At 42.5% G+C, this 20,775-nt stretch overlaps 1 protein-coding gene across 4 annotated transcripts in view; it reads left to right on the top strand.

Annotated features, from left to right (window-relative positions):
• Positions 1-4,537: 4,537 nt before the first annotated feature.
• Positions 4,538-20,775, top strand: part of SBF2 (SET binding factor 2) — a gene marked incomplete at its 5' end in the record, with an annotated part of 253,439 nt that continues 237,201 nt past the window's right edge. For all 4 annotated transcript variants that reach the window (XM_084263410.1, XM_084263409.1, XM_084263407.1 and 1 more), the window contains one exon: positions 4,538-4,592. In XM_084263410.1, the coding sequence (XP_084119536.1) occupies positions 4,538-4,592 (55 nt within the window). The remainder of the gene's footprint in view (positions 4,593-20,775) is intronic.

Raw genomic sequence — 20,775 nt, 5'->3', positions numbered from 1 at the left:
GCTCGGGCAGTTCCGCGGAGCCGCAGTCCCGCTGCCCCCCCCCACGGACCGTGCTCCGGAGCAGAAATGCACAGAGTGAGAAGCTTGGGCTGTACACTCGGAGGGGAACAAGTGGGGAAATCGGTGGTCTAGACCGGGACTGTGTCATGCCCGGAGCTGCACAACTGCATCAGACCACGGTGGCTGGATTTTAGAGACCTCACGAGGCAGCTCAGGCTTGAGCGAGTTCAAGCGTTTCCTTGATCAGCAGAAGTTGAAACCGAATCTAACTTTTCCCAATGAGAAGGCAGGATTTTGTGTGATCAGCATTGCCTTGATTCAAATTCAGTCTCCCGTTCCAGTAAAAAAATCACACGCTTCCCCAAATGCTGGAAAATCCCTGGCTAAACGGGAAGTGCATTTTGTATACTCTTAGCCAAACAATGCAGAAAGAATCCTATGTTGGTTTAGGAACAGTAACAATAGTAGTAGCGCAGCTAGCATGTGAGTTCCATACTGGCTGCAGCTGTTGTTTGAGAGATAGGAAATTAGCTCGCTCTAATTCACGGGGTGGCAAACTTTTGCATGTAAATTATCGGCTTGCTGCTGATGTGATTTGTGAAAGGGTTTCAGCAGGTAAAGCTAGTTCAAATGTAACACAAAACATCATGTTCTTTGCTTAGATGCTCATTTTGTTCTTCCAAAGCGCTTGCATTCCCATGCAGTTTGGAAATGAGCAACAGTCACTGAATTTGTACGATGAGGTAACAGTGGCCCCTTTAAAAAAAATATTTCATAAATAGTGAGTTATTTCCATTTCAAAAAAAGTTACAAAGAATGTCCCATGGAAATATTAATCACAAACTATTATTCTGAGGCAATGTCACACAGTTCAGCAAGACTGGGTTCTCCTCTGAAGTGTAGGGTCTCCTCTGGATGCTGCCTCATCCATTGCAGGGAAATTGGCCTGGAGGAACATCCAGCTCTTGTACTTGTTTACTGATTATCTTGGATGTGTCATTCAACCTCCCAGTGTTGCCATATGTAAAAAAAGACTGTACAAAAGACTTTACAATATGTTTCAGCTCTGACAGATTGTGAAGATTAGTTGCTGTTTGTACAGCATTTTATTCAGACTGTTTTACTCCAAAAAGAAAGGCCTAGAATCTGTAGGCATCAAGGGGTGAAGCAGTTTGGGGCAAATATTTTGTGCTGATTATGCAAGAAAGTTGTTGTTTGAAGCCAGTGGAAATGCCTTTGCACACTTCATTCTGGGTTTTAAAAAAAATGTACTGAATTCATATGCCATGGGTACGATTATACTTGATTATATTTCAAGCTGTATGAAATCAGCAGAAAGATGATACTACCAGAAGAATGTAAAACCTCAGTCAAGCCCCACACAGAAAGGCCTTGCTGTTAGTGCATGCACTCAGAGAGCTTTGTCTGTGCCAAAGGCACAGGGACAAGAGGTGATTACGTTTTTAGTGGTTCCATTGGGGTGCTTTTGGTGAGCCTTATGTCTGATAGATTTGCTTACACCAAACAAAGCCTCCTAAATGAAGGTGGGATGTATACTGGTAGGGCAAAACTCAGTCAGGGTCATGGCTGCTTCCCTGTTCTGGCACGGGATGGGTTGACACTACATTAAGGGACTGCAGGCAAAGTGTGATCTTTGTATTTCCTGAAGGAGGGGTTAACTGCAAAAGGTATCGTGAACCTTCACATCTTTTTGGTGCTATGCATACAATCTCAGTGTGGCAACGTTGTCCTTTGTGTTCTTTCAGTCTCCCAGAGGGGCTGCAGTCCCACAGTTCTTATCCCAGGATAAATATGTGAGTGCTTCTTGAATTATTCTGGAGACCTAGGCCTTGGTGTCCATGCAGAGCTCCTGCTCTGTGAGCCCCTTTATCTCCTGTGAGGAGCCAGGCTACTCTGCAACAACAAAGGGAATTATGGTTTTGGTGGTCTGGATGAAAGAGCAGTTTGCTTTGCGTTGGACTTTAGGTGAGCAAACAGTCTGTCTGCTCCACTTCCTCATTTGTCCTATAAGAAAGTAAGATTGCTCTACACTTAAGGGAAGTTAAGGAAGTAAGTTACAGATGACTGACTCCGTTTGCTGTCCATGCGGGTATACAGCTGTGTTCAAACAGATGAACAGTGCCCTTCCTGTTACACCACTACTTAAGACATACCGCTTCTCATGACATGCTTTCTGCACTAGCCAAGCTTTGATTACATTGATCTAGATGAAAGAAGGAGCAAGGGTGTCAAGTGGGTGCCAGTAGTATGGGAGAATCACTAGGTAACATCTGCCTCTTGATCCATCATTTGTTAATGCCCCAGGGAAAATGTTAGGTGATATTCTCCTGCTAGAGGTGATGGCTTAGAAGAACAGCAAAACTTATACTAAGATCTGTGATTCCATATTGAACTTTTCTATGAGTGCAGTTACAATAACCCTAAGGTCCCATTTCAGCTCCAAATTAGGTCGTGTTTTAGTGACTCTAAATTTTCCCGCCAGGTTTAGCTGTACAGAGCATTATCCTTTGCTTTTGTAAACTATTGCATGTCTTGGCTTTGTGCTGTTGAACAACTGCAGCACACCCCCCGGGAGTTACAGTGATGAGCTTTATTCTTGTCCACCTCACAAAGGTAATGTGTGGCTTTATTAGGATTTGCATTTCCTTTGTTGGTACTTCAGAAATGCTTTTAATAAAAAAGTTCAGTGTTTTGAAAACAGCCTTGTGGGTTTCAGTCATTAAAGTCTACAGGATCATTAACCAAAATGCCTATGCAGAATTTAAGAAAGGTATTCCTCCTTCTAGCTCCTACCTAGCATAGGAAGTGACTGACCCCCACAGAGCATGTCTTTCTCTTGAAAAGTATATTCAGTCTTTTCAATGTATGTATTATGTGGTTTTCTTTGCTTCTAAAGTAACAAGCAATTGTATTCAATTTAGATCTTTCTACATGACATCTACTTCAAAATGGTCAAGTCACGAAGTTGATTACTCCAGGGAGATTTCACCACTGCCCTCTGCTGAGAAGGCACAAGCAAGAACGCTGTAATTGATTGTGGAAGCTTGTCGACCAATATGCCTCTGGGTTATCATTGCATTGGTATGTCCCAGCTAAGAAGGAGGTGGAAGAATTGCATGTTTGATACTGAAATGTCTATGTGAAACTGCTAAAGACCATCTGGTGGATTGTCAGGAGCAAATCCAGTGAAATTGCTGCATTTCCATGTGCACCACGCTACCCACAGCTGCTGCAGCTCCTCATTGTAGTGCAACTGATGTCCTTTGAGTTCTTTGTTCTCTCTGTGCTGTTCAAAGCGGGACGTACATGGAAGCTTATCAGAATGTTTTGGCAGACTCTGCCAGTTAACCAAGCGCTCTACGGTCAGACACCGTGTTTATCACCAGCATCGTTGCGACTGCTGACAAGCCTGCCACACTTTCGAGGGTGAGAATCAAAAATCCAAAAGGTCTCTGTCGGCCTCATCCGTATGTTATAAATAGCAACACGAAATCTCCCCTGGCAGCCACCGCGTGTCCCCAAACCAGCACGTCGGATGCAAGGAAGGTTACCTCGAGGCGCTGCCGGCCGCCGACCCCGTTAGCAGCCACTGCCACCCAAGCGCTGTGACCTGCAAGGAAGGGGGCACCCGTGCCGGCCAGAGCGGGCGGCGCAGCGTCGGGGGTCGCGGCTGCTGGTGTGAGGGAGGGCCGGGACCGAAAGCCCTTCCTCGTCACTCGCCTGCCTGTCGGGCGGGCGGGCGGTGGGCACCGCCACAGCGCCCCGCCGAGCCGCGCCGATGGGGCCGTTAGCGCCGCGGCAGCCGCGCGGGCCGCCTTCTCCCGCGGCGGCATGTTCCGCACATCCCGGACACAACGTAAACAGGAAACATCCTGGAAGCCTAAGTCTGGATTCCCGAGGCTGAGCTCGGGAGAGACGGCGTTAGCTCGCCGCCGGGCTTTATTTTGCACAGCCTGAGCGGGGGCGATGCCCTCACCCGGCAGCTCCTCTCGGGAGAGGTGAAGTCCCGTTCGGGCACCCGAGTTTTCCCGAGCGCGCAGACCGCTCGGACCTGCCGCATTGTTTTGGTTTTGGTGTCTGTTTGCTCTTTTTTCGGGGAGAAAGTGTTCCGAACCCGCTGCTCCCCGGGCGGGTACTTTACAGGGAGGCTGCTAGGAGACAAAGCCCACCGTGGCGGGGAGGGTCCGGGCGGGGACGTTCCCCGCCCGCGGTGGGCTGCGGAGCGAGGCGAGAGCGGTTGCGCTGGTGACCCCCGACGACGGCCGGGGCAGCGGGGCTGTGCCGCCTCAGCCGCGTGCCGCCGGGCAGCCCTCAGCCCACGCCCAGCCCGGCGGGGTCACGGCGCAGCGGTCTCGGCGGCGCGCAGGCGCACTGCGCGCCCGCGCCTCCAACATGGCTGAGGTGGTGCCGCTTCTCTTGCGGCGGGCGCGGAGGGGAGGATGCTGAACCTCCCGGGAGACGCTGCCACCGCCGCCGTAGCAGGGGTGGTGAGGCCTGAGGCGGGCTCCTCTCAGCCATGGCCAGGCTGGCCGACTATTTCATCGTGGTGGGCTATGACCATGAGAAGACAGGTAGGTGTGGCTGCGCGCAGGGCTGCCCCGCGGTGCCTGGCCTCTTCCCCCCTCCCCTCGTTCCTGCCCGGCCCCGGCCCCCTCCCGCCTCCGGTCGGGCCGCAGGAGGAGGAGACTGCCGCGCACACGGGGCGCGTGTCCGGCCGTGGGGAGGAGGGCGGCTGAGGGCGGCGGGGCCGGCCGGGCCGGCCTCACCCCGTCGAAGGGGCGCAGCGGTCGGCGGGGGCGAGGGAAGGGTTAATCCCTCTTTCCTGAGGCGTAGCGAGCCGGCGGGAAAGCGGAGGGGCTCTTCTATCGGCCGGCTGGCTGGGCCTTGGCACCTCCGCCCGGGGAACGGCTTCTCCACGTCGCCGCCTCGGCCCACCTGGCAGCCCCGCTGACCGTGCCCCCCCCACCCCCAACCCCGTGAGCGTGGCACGTCGCGGGGCCGGCCGGCCGGCAGCCGGCCGAGCCGTACCATGCGGCCTTGCCCCGCCGCCCTGGCCGTTGGAAGCGGGCAGCGGTTCCTTCGAGAAAGTGGGACTAGATCAAAATGTCGCTCACGGCGGTTCACAGCACCGACCCTCCGTCCCCACCGACAGCCGGCGCCCAAGCGGCCGCTCCCACTGGGCAGGCAGCGGAGGCCGGCCGGGTGTGTTTGTGCGTGCCGCTTGCCTCAGCCGCCTTTGTGGAAAACGGCGGCAGTGGCTTCCGTTCCCCCACTCCTGTGCATTAGCCGGGGCACGTACTGCCGCGGCCTCAGAGCAAAACAAAGACGGAGGGGTCTTGGAAAGTGGTGCGGCTTTTTGCCCGTTTTCATTGGGCGCTTACAGTTTACCGCCTGTGAAAAGGTGCCGCTGCGAACACCTGGGGAAGCGCTGTGGCGCTCAGCGGTCTCTTAACGAATAGAGGTGTTTTCTGTCTGCTCGGGTGAAAGGGAAGTGGTGTTATCTGCTGTCGTTTTGTGGGTGAAGAGAGAGGTTTCTGTTACGTAACTTTCTGTTGTGATAATATCACATTTGTTGCTGGAGAGACCTTAAATCAGTATGTAAACTGATTTGAAAATGAAGTGATTGTCAACTGGTATGTGTCTGTACTGGGTATTTGAGAGAGATCCTTTGAATGTATGTTGTTAATAAACAATAAACAGTTGAATGTCCTCTAATTTGTTTGACTATGGGTAAACCAAACAACACTCAAGTTTGTTACTTTTGTAATTCTTTGAAGTAGCAGCTGCCTGTAATCTCTACTTGTTCATTCTAAAATTGTAACTCTTAGAGTAGGATCCTTTTTTTTTTTTTTTTTCTTTTAAATAAATACAGTTTTCAGAGAGGTTGGTATATCTATGTGTTTAAAGATACTCCAGTTTAGAATTCTGCTGGGGGACTCCTGGATTTTACTATACCAATATCATTACTACATTAGTTACAGCATGATTCCCTCTCCCACTCCATTTGGAAATAGACTTGTAATTAGAGGGGAAAAATTCTAAGATGTGAAATGGAGAGTATTTTATGTTAAAAATAAAGACCTTTCCTTTCACCTCTTTCTTCTTTGAAATACTCTCCCTACCAATAGCAGTAAAAAATCCAGGGGTGCTTTTTAAGAAGACTGAGCAAGTAGGCTGCCTTCTAAAAGGATGTGATCAATCTGACATAGCTACTATGTGAAATAAAGCATTCCAATGTCATCTGTGATTTTATGTTTGTAAGATGTCTTCATCTGCAGTGTTTAAGTATGTGGTTAACTTCTTGTACATAAATTGTCTCATTAAGTTTAGTAGATTTGCTTGCATGGATGAAGTTGAGCAGATTCAGAAATAACTCCATAACAAGAACCTTAATTTTAAAAGGTCATGCCCAGAAAGTAACTATTTAGACTTCATTATTTAAATTACTTGTTGCTACTTTAATGCTTCATACAAAGAATGCTTGAAGGGACAACATTCTGTTGAAGACTAGGCATGAATTGTTTTCCAAATTCCTTTACCCCCACATGCGATCCCATAATACATGGAGTACTGACCTTTCTCCTTGTAAAAGTCGTAGTTTCTTTCATGCATTTATTATGCCCCCTTCTACATGAAAAAGCAGGGGCAAACATTCTAGAACTGTAGGCTTATTACCCATGAAGATTTTAAATTTTTAAGCATGTTGCTTTTTTATTGTTCTGTTGGTTTTGGTTTTTTTAAATCTTTAACAGTGCTCTGACTTACTCTTAATAAGTTTGATTTTACTCTGGAGTGTAATTACATTATAGTGGGTTTATTCAGGAATTATCTGTGGAATATCTTTGTATAAACAAGTAAACAAAAATCCTGTAACCTTCCCCCTCTTCCCAACCTGTACGTCAGCAGCAGTTTGGATAATATGCACTTGTGGTTAGTAAGATAGGATGTTTATAGTAATGGCTGCTGTCCCAGATAGACAGCAGAGGCAATACTGTTTTTATATTGTAGCCATTATCTGCTCTGACTTCACGTGGGTTGTATGGATTTATTTGCATGTGCTTCTATCTACAGCATACTGAAAATGTGAGAAAGGTATTGCTTTTCTGTGCAGATTATCTAGGTTTATTCAAACACATTCAGTATAAATCTGTGAAGTGCTGTGTGTGAGCCTAAACTGCTTGTGCAGTTGAGGATCAGAGCTCTATATTATTCTTGTTGTAGAAAGCTTTTGTTATTGGTGCTACAAGTTTTTATCCAGCATCATCAGCCTTAAGGGGAAGTGAATGCTTTTACTGTCCTTAAATAAACCAGAGAATATCCTTTAGGGGTCAAACATTTTAAAGTTCGTTCCTGTTCCAATCTATGCCTATGTAAATTGATATTGCTGCAGTCTTAGTGCTGTCATTCCTCTTGTGTTAAATCTTTCCTTTGTTTTCAGCCTGCTTTAGGATACTGACCTGTCAAAAAGACCCTTCTTGCTGTCACTGTAGTTTGGGGTTTTCTTTCCCATGGGTTACTTCTCTGCTAATTTTGCAAATAAAAATGGCTCACCAGGATACCAGATAAGTACCATAATTCACATAGAGGAGGAGCAGGAGGACAGATCACTACAGCCTGAATTTGTGTCTGCTTAACTGGTCGTAGGACCTTGGGCACAAAGATGGTAGTCAGGTGCCTTAGTCTCCTTCATGCTGTGAGGATGTAACGGGTGCCTTTGAATAGTTCCTGTAACAGGCAGCTTATTCGTGCTTGGCAAGGTGCATGGAGACTTAACCTGAGCGGAGAACGAGCTTTGCTGTTGACAGCTTAAGGTGTCAGTAGACTTTCAGGCATGTAGGTAGCTAAGGAGGAATCTGTGTTGTAAAGGTTGATCTGATTCACTGAGCTTTTTCATGTATTTCAGGTACAGTTGACCGTCTTCCTGCTTAAAAATTACTTGGTCTATGTTTTACCATAAAAGTAAGCATAAATATATGATAGTTCTCATTCCTGTTACATAGTTACTCTTCTGAGCCTGCAATAGCAGTGGGTCCGTTTCGAAGTTCATGTTCAGTGTCTTCACAGCGTTGAATGCAGATTTAATAAATATCCCTGGTTTAATAAAACGCCTTGGTTTTGTTCTAACAGATATGAGAGATTTCAGTGATATGCCAGGGTTGATTGCTTTACCATGTTTATTTTCAACTGAACCTTTACTAAGGTAGACAATCACATTTTTCTCCAGCATATCAGCGCAATATAACGCTATTACGTAACTTGCTACAAAAGGCGTTTATGGAAGTCTAAAGGGAACAAAGGTGCTAGAAAATGTAGCCACTCTAGGTTAAAAGCTAAAGAAAATCCCAGAAGACTAACTGTATATCCACTTTCTTTTTCCATGGATTTTGAAGTGCTTTATATGCTTCATCAAAAATTCCCATTTAATATATTTGCATAATGAAGCATCAGTGAGATTTAGGAAGAACACAGATGTTTGCCAAGGTCACAGAAGGATGTGAGAAAATGCTGTTTGGTTTGGTTTTGAGTTTGCTGGTATAAGCCGTAATCATAAATTTATTTCTGCAATTTACATATGGTGGTACTGAAAGGTAAGAGGACATTTTGTGTCTTCCTTGGCTCAGGAACTGCAAAGTAATATTAAAGAAGAGAGAACAAAGGCCTGGTTTTGATTAATTTGGTCATAGACCCCTAACGGCTTTGGTGTAGGATGCTATTGTGTACCCAGGAGTTAATGCTGAAAACCTGCAAGGTGAAGCAAATGTTTTCTTTTAAGACTTCATCCCTCTAAGAAGACAGGCTAATGTTTTTTTGTATGCAGTTGCAATGTGTAGGACAGAAGGCCTGCAACAGTATAGCAGTTTTATTTGTCTGTTGTCATAACTGATAAATGCTGATATAACATGTGTAGGCTCTGTTGTGGTTGTTTCTGTTCAGATTTTTATCAGCCTCTTTCCAGGGAAGCCTTTTTTTGTCTAACATAGCTTCATATTGTGGTGAATTTTTAAACTAGTAAAGTGATTGATGATGGAGTGGGAGAGGTTCCTAAACACAGTTGTCTGATTATTTTATTTTTTCGTGGGCAGATTTTGCCTAAGAATATTCTTTTCATTTTGGGGGGGGGGTAAATAGCCTATAGTACCATAAGGATTTTTGGTGTATTTGTTGTATATTCGTAGTTGGGCATTCCTCTGGGTTAGTGTGGTTATAAGAAGGGGATGATTTCTTGGTCTCTTGGTGTGCAATGTTCTGTAAAACAGAAAATACAGAAAAATAAGGGAACCAAGCTGTTACTCCAGTGGCTTTCTTATGTGTCTGCTGCTTAATTTGATTCAAGTACATTTTAGGGAAATCTCAAAAAAACCCAACTCAACAAAATATAAATCTTTATTTTTGTGGCAGAAGAATTCTTGTAGTCGTAACGTAATTTTGGAGAATCTTTGCTCACTTGGTCTTGCTGTCATAATATCAGCAGTAATAAATATATATTTTAAACCTTTCAATTTAAATCAAGACATTCACAGAAACTGAATGTTTAGTCTGTAAACTTGTTTCATTTGTCCTAAAATGGAAAGACATAGTCTATTGGGGGAAGTAGCATTTCATATCTTTGGGGATATTTTAAGACTAAATTGCAGTGAAGAAACTCTCTTCCTTTTTCTGTTCCGGATTAACTTTGTGGATTATCTAACAAAAAGACACTTTTCCTGCAGCATGTTCATGGAAAACAGTTTGTTATGCAAGCCTGAATACTATTTATCCGCTGGCCTTCTGTAACCGCAAGCATATTTTTCAGTGGGGGGACAATGAGAATGACATTTAACTCCTCCAATGTTGCAAACATAATATTCTTATCTTATAACACTGAGGAAGATAATTATACTGCTATGGTAGTTCATTGACATGAATTTAAAATACCAACGACCTCCTCAGCTACTGGTACTTACAAAGCAAAAAAACAAAGGAAAGCCATAGTCACTGTGGAATCATTTTAAAATGTGGAACAGTAGATTCTCAGTTCAGCCTTCTTGAACCTCAGTGAAAGTTGGATCTTACAAATACATACTGGTAGTTAGGAAGTCTTCCTCTGATTCATCTCTTCTTTTACTCCTCCTTTGCAGCAACATGAGATTTTTCAGGCTCCTTGCTTATATATTGAAAAAAATTATTTCAAACAATAGCACTAACATTATTGATTAATTTTTTTTTTTCCTGCTTGGTGTTTTGGGAATTGTATTCGAGTTATATGTATTTGTTGAAATAAATTATTCCTTTGGTGTCTGGTATATTCTGAAGTCAAGGACAATCCAATTAGTGTTGATTGGGATTTGGCAGCTAAATCCCTGCTCACTGAGCCAAGAACATGCTTGTTATTGCTTATCTGTTAAAGACTAGATACATCGTGATTTCGTGTCTCTAATGTTTGTAATTCTCAATTTTCAGACTTCTACAAATTGTGTAATATAAAAAAGGAATCATTGAACACAGTTTGCATTCTTTGTTTGCCTTGTAGTAACTAATCTTGTGCTCAAGGTTACCGTGAAGTAACCACAAAATTTCTGTTGAACTGGATGTAGGTAATGGGCCCTCAGTACTGCAGCCAAAATCAGTAGTTGGTGACAGCTGGTACGATCTGAAATTTTATGTAGCTGTAGTAGAGGAATACAAATATACAGAGAATACTAAATCATCATAATTCCTGATACAAATTCAGGACAGCTGCATACAAACCCACACTGGACCCTGGGAAACCTCAATGGATAAAAAGAGACAAAGGAATGCTATTGGGGTTACAAAATCAATCAATCAGTCAGAAATCTCAGGGTGTGTTGGGGGGAAGGTAGGAATAATATCCTTTTAATGTGGTTTGTGTGTTATTTCTTGGGATTTAAAAACACAAACACCAGAAAATTCACCATTTGACACTTGGATTAGGTGTTCAGCAGGATCAGAAACATCTTTGTGAATGATGGACATGTATGTTGGCTCTAATGGAACAGTAACTGAAAGCAAGATGAGACATTTGGCAGAGGATTTCTCAGATACTTGTGGATGCAAAGGAATGATGACTCTTCTTTTAGAATGTTGACTTCAGTTGTGGAAAGCTGTGCTTTGGAAAATGGGTTTCACTGAGCTACTTTTGCCAGATGCCATAAATGTTAATGCCAGGAGTACTGAGTGTTGCTGGCTGGCAGTGTCCCCTTCAGGCTGTGTAGTGGGCTGCGTATCACTCCAGTGTGGCTTAGGAGCCCTTGCTCTCTAAGACAGTGGCCACTCTTCTTCATCTCTGTTTGACACATTCTGGTATTTCAGAATTCTTTTGTCTTCTAGTTGGGTTTTCTGGGTTTACCCCATGAGAATATTTGACCTTAGTGTGTCTCTTTCCTCCCTTGTTCCTTCCCTTCTTTCTTAATCGCTGTTTAGCTGTTTTTGTCTACTCTGTGGTTTTCCAAGGTGATATCCTCTTGTCCAGACAATCTGATTTCTTGTGTTTTCCATCATTAAGTATCTGTTCTTCACATAAAGACAAAGGCCAGGTTTTGTCCATGCAATAAATTTCGGTCATAAAAGAATATTTTCTGGAATTTTAGTTTATGCAAAATAATTCTGTTTGCCAGTCTTAATTCTTAGAAACAGAAAAGGCATTTGGTGTGAAACTTTCTGAAATAAGTGAGCTAGAGACAGGTATTAACTATTGAGATTTTGGTACATTTAGTTTGACTAAGTAAGGAATAACAAAATATTTATAGAGTAAGAGGCTCGGGCACCCTGAGTAATGCCATTTGCTTATCTAAAAAACATTACACTCATGTTTCTTCTTAGTTTCTTATAACTGCATCAGTTTAACACAAATCTCTTAGCTTGATCACTCAGGTTTTAACTCATACGTTTAACACGTGTGTGCTTTGGACAAAGAAATGCAGACACTCATCCTTTTTTGTGACTATTGTTCTATGAACTGTAAATATCACTCCTAAGTGGCAGTACACATAAGCTGACTATATGGCTAAAAAATACTGAAGACTTTTCAAAAAGACGAAGTTGTTATAGTGTCATAAAGACAACTGTAATGGAATTTTAATTCTTGAAATACTGTGGAATGCTCATACTGTATTTTTAAAGTAGCAGTAAATTAGGAAATATGTGTTTTTAATGCTATTACACATGCTGCTTTTCATAACAATGCAAGTTGCATTTGCATTAAAAAAAAAAAAAGCCACACGCTTTGTTCCTGCAGAGCTGTTTCTTCATAATTAGTTTCTTTTCCCAGAAAAATATATAGTAGTTTTAGGAAGCTTGTGCAATGACCAAGCAGTTATTGTTCTATATTGTAAGTATCTCATATATTTTAAATCTAAATTTAACATGAATCATTCTGTTAAAACTCACAGAAGGATTTCAGTTTTCTTTCCTCTTCATTGGTAACTTGTGAAGAGGGAAGTGGGTTTCATATTTTTTTTAAGAACAACTGTTTTCCTGTGAAATTTTTTTAGTTTACTTTCCCTTCCTAAAACACAGATTTTGAAGCCACGTTTTTCCCCCTGCATATAATTTCAGTAATTTAATCTATTTCTGGACACTCTGTCTCTCTCTCTCTGAGGCTGTGAGTTCTTACAACAGTGGAAACTTCAGTATGTTGGAATCTCTTTTTTTTTTTTTTAATTGATGGATGGAGTTCTCAGTGCTGAACCTCTAAGAGCTGGTAGCGGATGTTAATATGTTTGATTGAAAATAGTTACTGAAATCATTGTTTCTCGTAGAAAGATATGGGTTTGTCCTTGATATCCTCTTTCCCAGCTTTCAAAACTCAGTACTCATAAATTCTGGATACTGCTTTTGGGCGGTTCAGAATGTCACCACTCATTTGGTAAAGTGGTGGGTCCTTCCAGAGGTTCCTAGTGCTGTTACTGGCATGGTTGCTGGTGGGCTTCTTGGCAGAATTTGCTTGTTGTGAGATAGCTTAGTCTGGGACTTCTGCCTGAGTGATAGATTTGGCTCAGCTAATTGGAATTCTCTCTTAAGGGAGGGAAGTCCTGCTGCCTGAGCATTTGTGATTCATCCCATATTTCTTATAAGAATGATTAATTATTACTTTTGTGCATTTGAGGAGCTACTTGCTTTTGTAAAATGGAAAACTAGTTAGTTTCAGCAATGGTAGAAAACTTGAGGTGCTTTTAATAGTATTTCGAAAACAGATAAAATAATGAGGCATTGTGCGCAGCATAAAAGGATGTTTTCTGTGGTAACAAACAGAGTTTAGAGGCAGTGTTCAGAAATTCATGTAAGTTCTAAGCATTCAAAGTGCTGCAGAGGAGTAAGTTTTCTCTCTAGATATTTTACTAGAGTCACAGAGTGGTTTGGGTTGGAAGGGACTTTCAAGATCACCTGGTTCCAATGCCCTGCCATGGGCAGGGACACCCTCCACTAGACCAGGCTTCCCAAAGCCCCATCAAACCCTGCCTTGAACACTACCAGGGAGGGGGCATTTTAATGTGGTCTGCTTGAGCAAAATGAGTTAAGATAGTGTCTGTGGAAGGCTCAGGTTTGCCCTTGAACTGGAGGCAGCAGCCCCTACTTGTGCTTGTTCCATAGAAGCCGAGGTTTTGACTCAGCCTACCAATAAACAAGCTAAGACCTCTCCATTTGTATCGATATTTGGGGCATGGGATTCATATACCCTTCTTCCAGCTCTGATAGGTTGATCATTTCCAACAGAGAAGCAGCAAAACCAAGTAGAACATCCCAAACCACCTCAGTAGGTTGTACTAGGACCAGAGTGTCAAAACTGTGGTGTGTCAGCTGTGATAATTACAATTCAGCAGAACAGTCAAAGCAACTGTCATGTTTTTTCAGTTATAGGCAACTGAAAAGAAAACAAAATCATAGAGCACCACATGTTTGTGATTTGGAATGCAAAACTCTTCTTTCAAAAGATTCCTTTTCCTGTTTGATTAATCTGCATAAATAATGATACCAGGTTTGCCACTGAGAAAACAATGTTGATTCAAGTAGTGATACTTTTGTAATGTTGTTGTTTCAGCACTGTGTTTTCCAAATATTTTGTTTATAGTGTTTATTATGAAGAGATATGAGATCATACATATCTAACAAAATATTCTTGTGGAGGCTGTTTTTATTATTTTGTTCTATTTTGCAAAAAGACATCTTTTTAGAAGAGGCTAGAATGTCACTGAAGCATTTTTTTGTAAGAGTGGTCGTAAGGTGTCCAGAAAAAAAACTTCACTTGTGTTTGCTTATGATTTTTTTCTTTTAACAAAATTGGTCCTTTTATAGTAAATGACCAATTTTTAGAAAATTGTCATTCAAGAACACGTGGCTTCACTAGTCTTCTAGATACAGTAATTGACAGTCATAGCTTTTTTTTTTTCATCGTAGCCTTCTAGAAGACAGAAAGTAATGATTTGCATTCATATTTAATTGTAACAAAAATGAGGATTGTTCCTTTTTACAATAAGTTAGACCTGTAAAATCCTAACTCAAAAAACTTGGTTACATATTCAGTTATTTTCTTGATAGTGTACTTACTGTTATTTGACGCTAAAAAACCCAGAGGTAAGATTTGAGGAGTGTGGCCAGCAGGTCAAAGGAGGTGATCCTCCCTCCCTACTCTGCCCTGGTCAGGCCCCACCTGGAATATTGTGTCCAGTTCTGGACTCCCTGGTATAAAAAAGACAGGGACCTCCTGGAGAGAGACCAGAGAAGGGCTACAAAGATGATTAAGGGCCTGGAGCATCTCCCCTATGAGGAAAGGCTGAGTGAGCTGGGACTGTTCAGCCTAGAGAAAAGAAGACTAAGGGGGACCTTATTAATGTTTATAAATATCTTAAGTATGGGATGCGGGGGGAAATGGCCAGCCCCTTTTCAGTGTCTGTGGAGACAGGACAAGGGGCAATGGCTGCAAGTCGGAGCACAGGAAGTTCCGCACCAACATGCGGAAGAACTTTTTCACAGTGAGGGTGACAGAGCCCTGGGACAGGCTGCCCAGGGAGGTGGTGGAGTCTCCTTCTCTGGAGATATTCAAAACCCGTCTGGACGCCTCTCTGTGCAATATGAGCTGGGGAGCTGCTTTGGCAGGGGGTTGGACCCGATGATCTCTCGAGGTCCCTTCCAACCCTTATGATTCTATGATTTATATAAAAATAATAGTAATAATAATTATGTCTTAATCTGGACTGAACCCATAGTGTTGTATGGCTTATGGAAGCCACCTTGGAGATGTTCCTTGTCCCAAAGTTGTGATAGCTAAAGATAAGATGGTGAAAGATAAAAGCTGTGCCACTCATGTCTTCCTTTGATATGGAGTTGTGTGTTTTGTTTATTCTCGTGCAGTATGCTTAAAGTATGCTACACCACACCACCACCACCACCCCTCCCCCCAGAAAATCAGTAATTTTCCTTGGTTTGGGTTTCTTGCAAAAGTTAGGTTGGGACTTCTAATAAAATTGAAATCCTGAAACAGGAGACTCTAGAACTGCAGCATGTAGTTCTGAAGTAAAAAATCAGTTCCAGTTCAATATATGCCAAATTTACTTCTTTGGGTTGAAAAAAAAATGCCAAGAATAAATATTTCAACAGAATATAAAAATGATCAAATATTCTGATAATTTTTTAAATCCATCCTCATATTTGATAATCCATTTTATCATCCAGCTATCAGAGTTTTTTCTGTTTTTTTGTCAAGCTACACTGGTTTTGTAGCAAGAGTTATTATGCTGCAAAACTCTTTGACCCGCCCCCAGCCCCAAAGGATGAGCATATGGCTTCTGTGAAAAATGTGAAATGGGGGTGTCTAACTTTTAAAACATTCCCCATGTGAAGCCTAGAAATTGGCAGCAGTTCCTGAGCACTAGGAATCCCTAATTACTTACTGACTAAATCTGATATGTACTCCCTACGTACTGTGCTTTCTTAAAGCTTCAGAAATAGATTCGTAGAGACCAAAATGTAAATGCTGTGTCTTACTGGATTTGACTTACAGTTTTATGAAGACTCTGAATCTTTTTTACTCTTCTGTATTTAGCAGTTACTAAGAAAGGTTTGAACTATAGTAATCTTAATATAGTTGTGCAAAGTATCATATGCTTCTTACAGTTTTTACAGCAGGTGGACAAAGATTTTGTCAATATTGTCTAGCCCATCTTAATTTTCAGCAAACCTTTGTACTTGGGGCTTTTAAAGAACTGGTTAAATGGTAAGAATCTCAAGAGCTATGAGTAGATTGAAGGGTAGAAGCAGTAGTCACTATTCATAGGCAAATCTGGTAGTGTGTGCTCTCAAACTCAATTTTGCAAACCTTTTTTTGTCCAGCTTGTAAATGTCTGGTAAAAAGAAAGATGAAATAGGGGATACGACCTGCAGATGATTTACAGAAAAAAAAAAAAAAAGAAATTGTTCAAGTTAGCTGAATCTAGAGCTTATGGTTAAGGGCTCATGATACTGGGTGACAAGATGTTAAAATTTTGGATGAGATTCAGTTTTGATAAATACAAGCTAAAGTACGAGCCATGGTGAGGAAAGATCATGCTAACATACATTGTGAACAGTGATCTCCAATTTAGCTGTTGTCACTTACTGGGAAGTCTTGGAATTTGTTGGTACGGTCCTCTGTAAACATCAGCTCAATGTCTGGTGATGATGGCATCAGTAAACCCAGAAATAAACAGTTGTGGAAGACTGCCCATCAGAAGACATTGTGGTGTTGGGACTTGCAACCTAGGGGACAAGAGTGGGTTGGATGAATCCCAGAACTCCTGCTTGGCTTTGGCTTCTGTAGGCCTGATTATAAAAGACTGGACAGGACTTCTGGGAATCTCCTGGTCTATCTGTTCTTTCCCCCCAAGGCACAATTAGCTTTGCTGATTTGTCTGATTCATGCTTAAACCTTCCTGATGACAGCATGTTCCCAACCTGCTTTGTCACTCTGTTCCAGTGCTTCTCTGCCTGACTTCTAGAAAGGTTTTCATAATGTTTGACTCAAGTGGGTTTTGGTGCAGTTTTAAGCCTGTTATTACTATTCTTGAAATCTGGTGGCCAAACCGGATGTGGTAACTTACATGAAATCTTACCAATATGAAGAGCGAGGCTGGTATTTTCTGGTTTTGCAGGCAATTCCTGTATAGATGTCACACTTCTTTTTTTTTTTTTTTTTTTTTTAATTTATTTTTCAACATCATGACACTAAGAATTGCTTTGAGGTCTACTTTAACCTCTACATCCCTTTTAACCAAACTGGTAACTATTTGGACATTCCATATATACACAATCAGCTGTTCTGATGTAAGTGCAGCATTGCAGTTCTCCTTAGACACACTCAACAGTATTTTTAGTCACTTTTCCCAGTTACTTTCCCAGTAACTTCTTCTCACATTCTTCTCCTGCACCAGTGTGGCATCCCACCAACGGGAGACAGTCCTCCATGTACTTCCCCAATGTGAGTCCTTTCTCATGGGGCTGCAGTTCTTCACCAGCTGCCCCAGTGTGGATCATTTCATGGGGTACTGTCTCTCAGGCCCAGGCTGCACCAGCCTGGTCCCCCCAGAGTCACAAGTCCCCCCAGCAAACTTGCTCTAGCATGGGCCTTTCTCTCCATGGGCTGCAGATCCTGCTAGGAGCTTGCTTCATTGCGGGTCACAGTGTCTTCCATATGTCTCCACCCACTCCAGCATGGGACCTCTACACAGGCTGTAAGTGGGGTCTCTGCTCCCTGTCATCTTCCGTGGGCTGCAGGGGGTCAAACTGTTCCACCATGGTCTTTTCCACAGGCTTCGAGTGAATCATGCAATCCAGTTTCTCCAGTGCGTCCCCCACCCCACTTCTTCACTGACCTTGGTTTCTTACATCTTCTCACTCCCTCCTCTGGTGGCAAAAAGCAGCTGTTTGATCTTTTTTTCTTTTTTTTTTCCTTCTCTGAAATGTGACTCTCAGAGGCGCTGTGACCATCACTGATTGACTTGGCCTTGGTCAGTGGTGGGTTCAGCCTTCAGCCCAGCTGGTGTTTACTCTGTCGGGCCTAGGGGAAGCTTCTAGCTGCTTCTTGCAGAAGCCACCCTTGCAGCCCCTGCTTCTCCACCACAACCCTGCCAACACAACACTTCTCCAGTTACATATTTTGGGCCTGCCATAATCTCAGAAGGGAGAGGTTATGTTCTATCAATTTATTACATGCTCACAGTCAAGTGGTGTGTAGTTGTTTGCTAGGACATGGATGCAGCTCTGTTTTCGTCAGTTACTTTCTAATTTCAAACTGCTAGCTCCTCATTTTCTTACAGTTGCAAAGTACAGATTGATGATTTTAAAATTATTGGTGCATTTAATGGAAGTGCATTTTAAAATTATTGGTGCATTTACTGGAAGTGCATTTTGACATGTAAAATCTTGGCAGTGTGGCCTATGGGGTGGGAGGTGGCAGTAAGGAAATAGGTGAGTTAGCATGTAAGCAGAAAATTATACTTTATGCTTACATTATAGTTTTTGAAGGAGTTATCTAAAAACGGAAAGAACATACTCAGTGTTTAAAATCACAAGTTCACGTTTTAGGCCTTTCTAGTTGCTGGTCACCTAAGCATTAAACAGCAGTACTTAGTTTAACTGTGCTTAGGGATCAGGTGAAATAAACAGTACACAGACAAAATATAATTCACATTATACAAAGTTAAGCTTTAGTGAAGGCTGTTAATGTTAGAAGAAATACAAATACATAGTAACACTACCAGTGCTTCAAAGATCACATATGTACATTTAAAATAAATTAGGATACATTATTTTTCAGCATCTCTTATAAAGGAATACATTCTTTCTGTTGATTCCCATTTAATTTAAGTCACTCTGGCAGCTGTGTTGTTAGGGGAGGAGGGAATCAAATAAACTGTTAACCTTTGAAAGCCAGAACACAAACAAGCAGTGTTTAACTTGCGGACATTTGTGGATATTTCAAACAATGGTGTTAATTTTGATTGCTTTTTTGAAGTAGATCCATTCTTTTTGTTCTTGATATGAAAGTTAAACATATTGTTTGTAACTCTTCTGCAGCTGTGAGGAACAAAGTTTGTTATGCAGTAGGTTAGTAATGTGACATCATGAGATGATTTTGGCTACTGTGGCAATCTGCTTGCATTTACCCTCCTGTAAGCATGATCACTGGCATGTATTTGCTCCTATTTGGTTTAAAGCAAGTAAGGCATTGATGGAACTGTATTTTGTGGTGATGTGCTTGATCCCATCATCCTGGACTATTATTCTATTCAATCTCTGTTCCTGTTTGTTGTCCTAAAAGGTGTTCCAGGTAAGTCCTATTACCTTTAGACAGCAGAGTGTTCCTCTAAGGCTGTATCAGGCTGTTGGTGGGTAACTCAGTGATGTTTGGATAGTGACACACCAGTTCTTTTCACATTTTTGGATGGTGGAAGCCCGGTAACTGTGGAGCCTTGCTCATGCTCCCCCCACATCCCTGGCTTATGGAGTACTGGAGAATGCAGAGCAAAACATGTCTAAGCGCTCAGGGCCAAACTCTCTTGAGATCAGCTTAAATTGCTTTATAATACTGGCTTGCATATACTTGTGTGGGGTTTAGCTGGTAGAAGTGATGATCAGCCTGAACATTGGCCTTGACGCCATTCTGGCAGGTAGGTAAGGATCTAGTTTTTGCTAAACACATATGGGCCATAAGATATGCTCACACTTACTGGAAACTCTTTGTGTTTGCTTTGTTTTTAGTTTATAGTCAGTCCAGATAAAATATTTGGCCTAGCAGGATATGTGAATCATGCTTCTTTGTAAGGCTTCATCTGTCATCTGTGTTCTGAAAATGTTTTGTATGAGGGAAACATTGAACGTGTTCAGAAAATTTACTGTTAATGTGCGTTTTTACAGCTGTTGTGTAAAAATTGTGCTTTGCTGAGATTGAAATATTATTTAACTGTTTTAGTCTATTGGAGCTACAGGAAATATACAGGGTGGAAAATGCTCGAATGACTCATCACTTCTCATCCCTTGTAGGTAAGCAAGGGCATGCAGGCTTAAAAACCAAACAAACAAAAAACCGCAAATGTTAGCAGCTGTTTAGCTCAGGGAAAAAAAGAAGAGTTCCTCTTTCATCCTTCATGTATGGCTGATACTTGTGCTTTGAATAGGAAAAATGCTTTGAGATTTCCTTTTTTTAATGCAAAAATATATGTACAGTACAAAATTTATGTTGAGGATTGAGAGAAGAGGTTGCGCTGTGTTGGCTCTTTTTGTAGTTTGGTTTTGAAAGATACTCAGGGCATATGCATGTGTATACAGGTGAGGAGGGCACTGTCTAAAATTATGTATGGACTTTCAGCATGCATCTTATTACCTGAAAGAATGCAGCAGTTGCTATCAAGTTCAGGTCAAAATCATCATAGAATCACAGAATTGTCTTGGTTGGAAGGGGCCCTGTAGATCATCAAGTCCGACCATCATCCTAACCTGCCATGCACTACTTAAACCGTGTCCCTCAGCAGCACATCTGCTTTTTAAATACCTCCAGGGGTAGGGACTCCATCACCTCACTCCATCATACAGGTGAGAGCAAACGATGTCACTGTACTTCCAGAACTCTGCCCAGAAGTCTGAGTAGGATTCCACTGACCACTGGTACAAGTCATCATAGTTGGCCAGGCGGAGCCCACAGCTGCTGGCCGCGGCGGCGCAGAACCGGTCCATGTGGGTGTTGCGCTTGGTGTCAGGCTCCCACATCACCTGCGACTCCATGAT

The sequence above is a fragment of the Gallinula chloropus genome, assembly GCF_964237585.1.
Source record: "Gallinula chloropus genome assembly, chromosome: 4".
NCBI classification, from domain to species: Eukaryota; Metazoa; Chordata; class Aves; order Gruiformes; family Rallidae; genus Gallinula; species Gallinula chloropus.
Note: the sequence above shows the minus strand (reverse complement) of the source record. Positions and strands in the feature narration are given on the sequence as shown.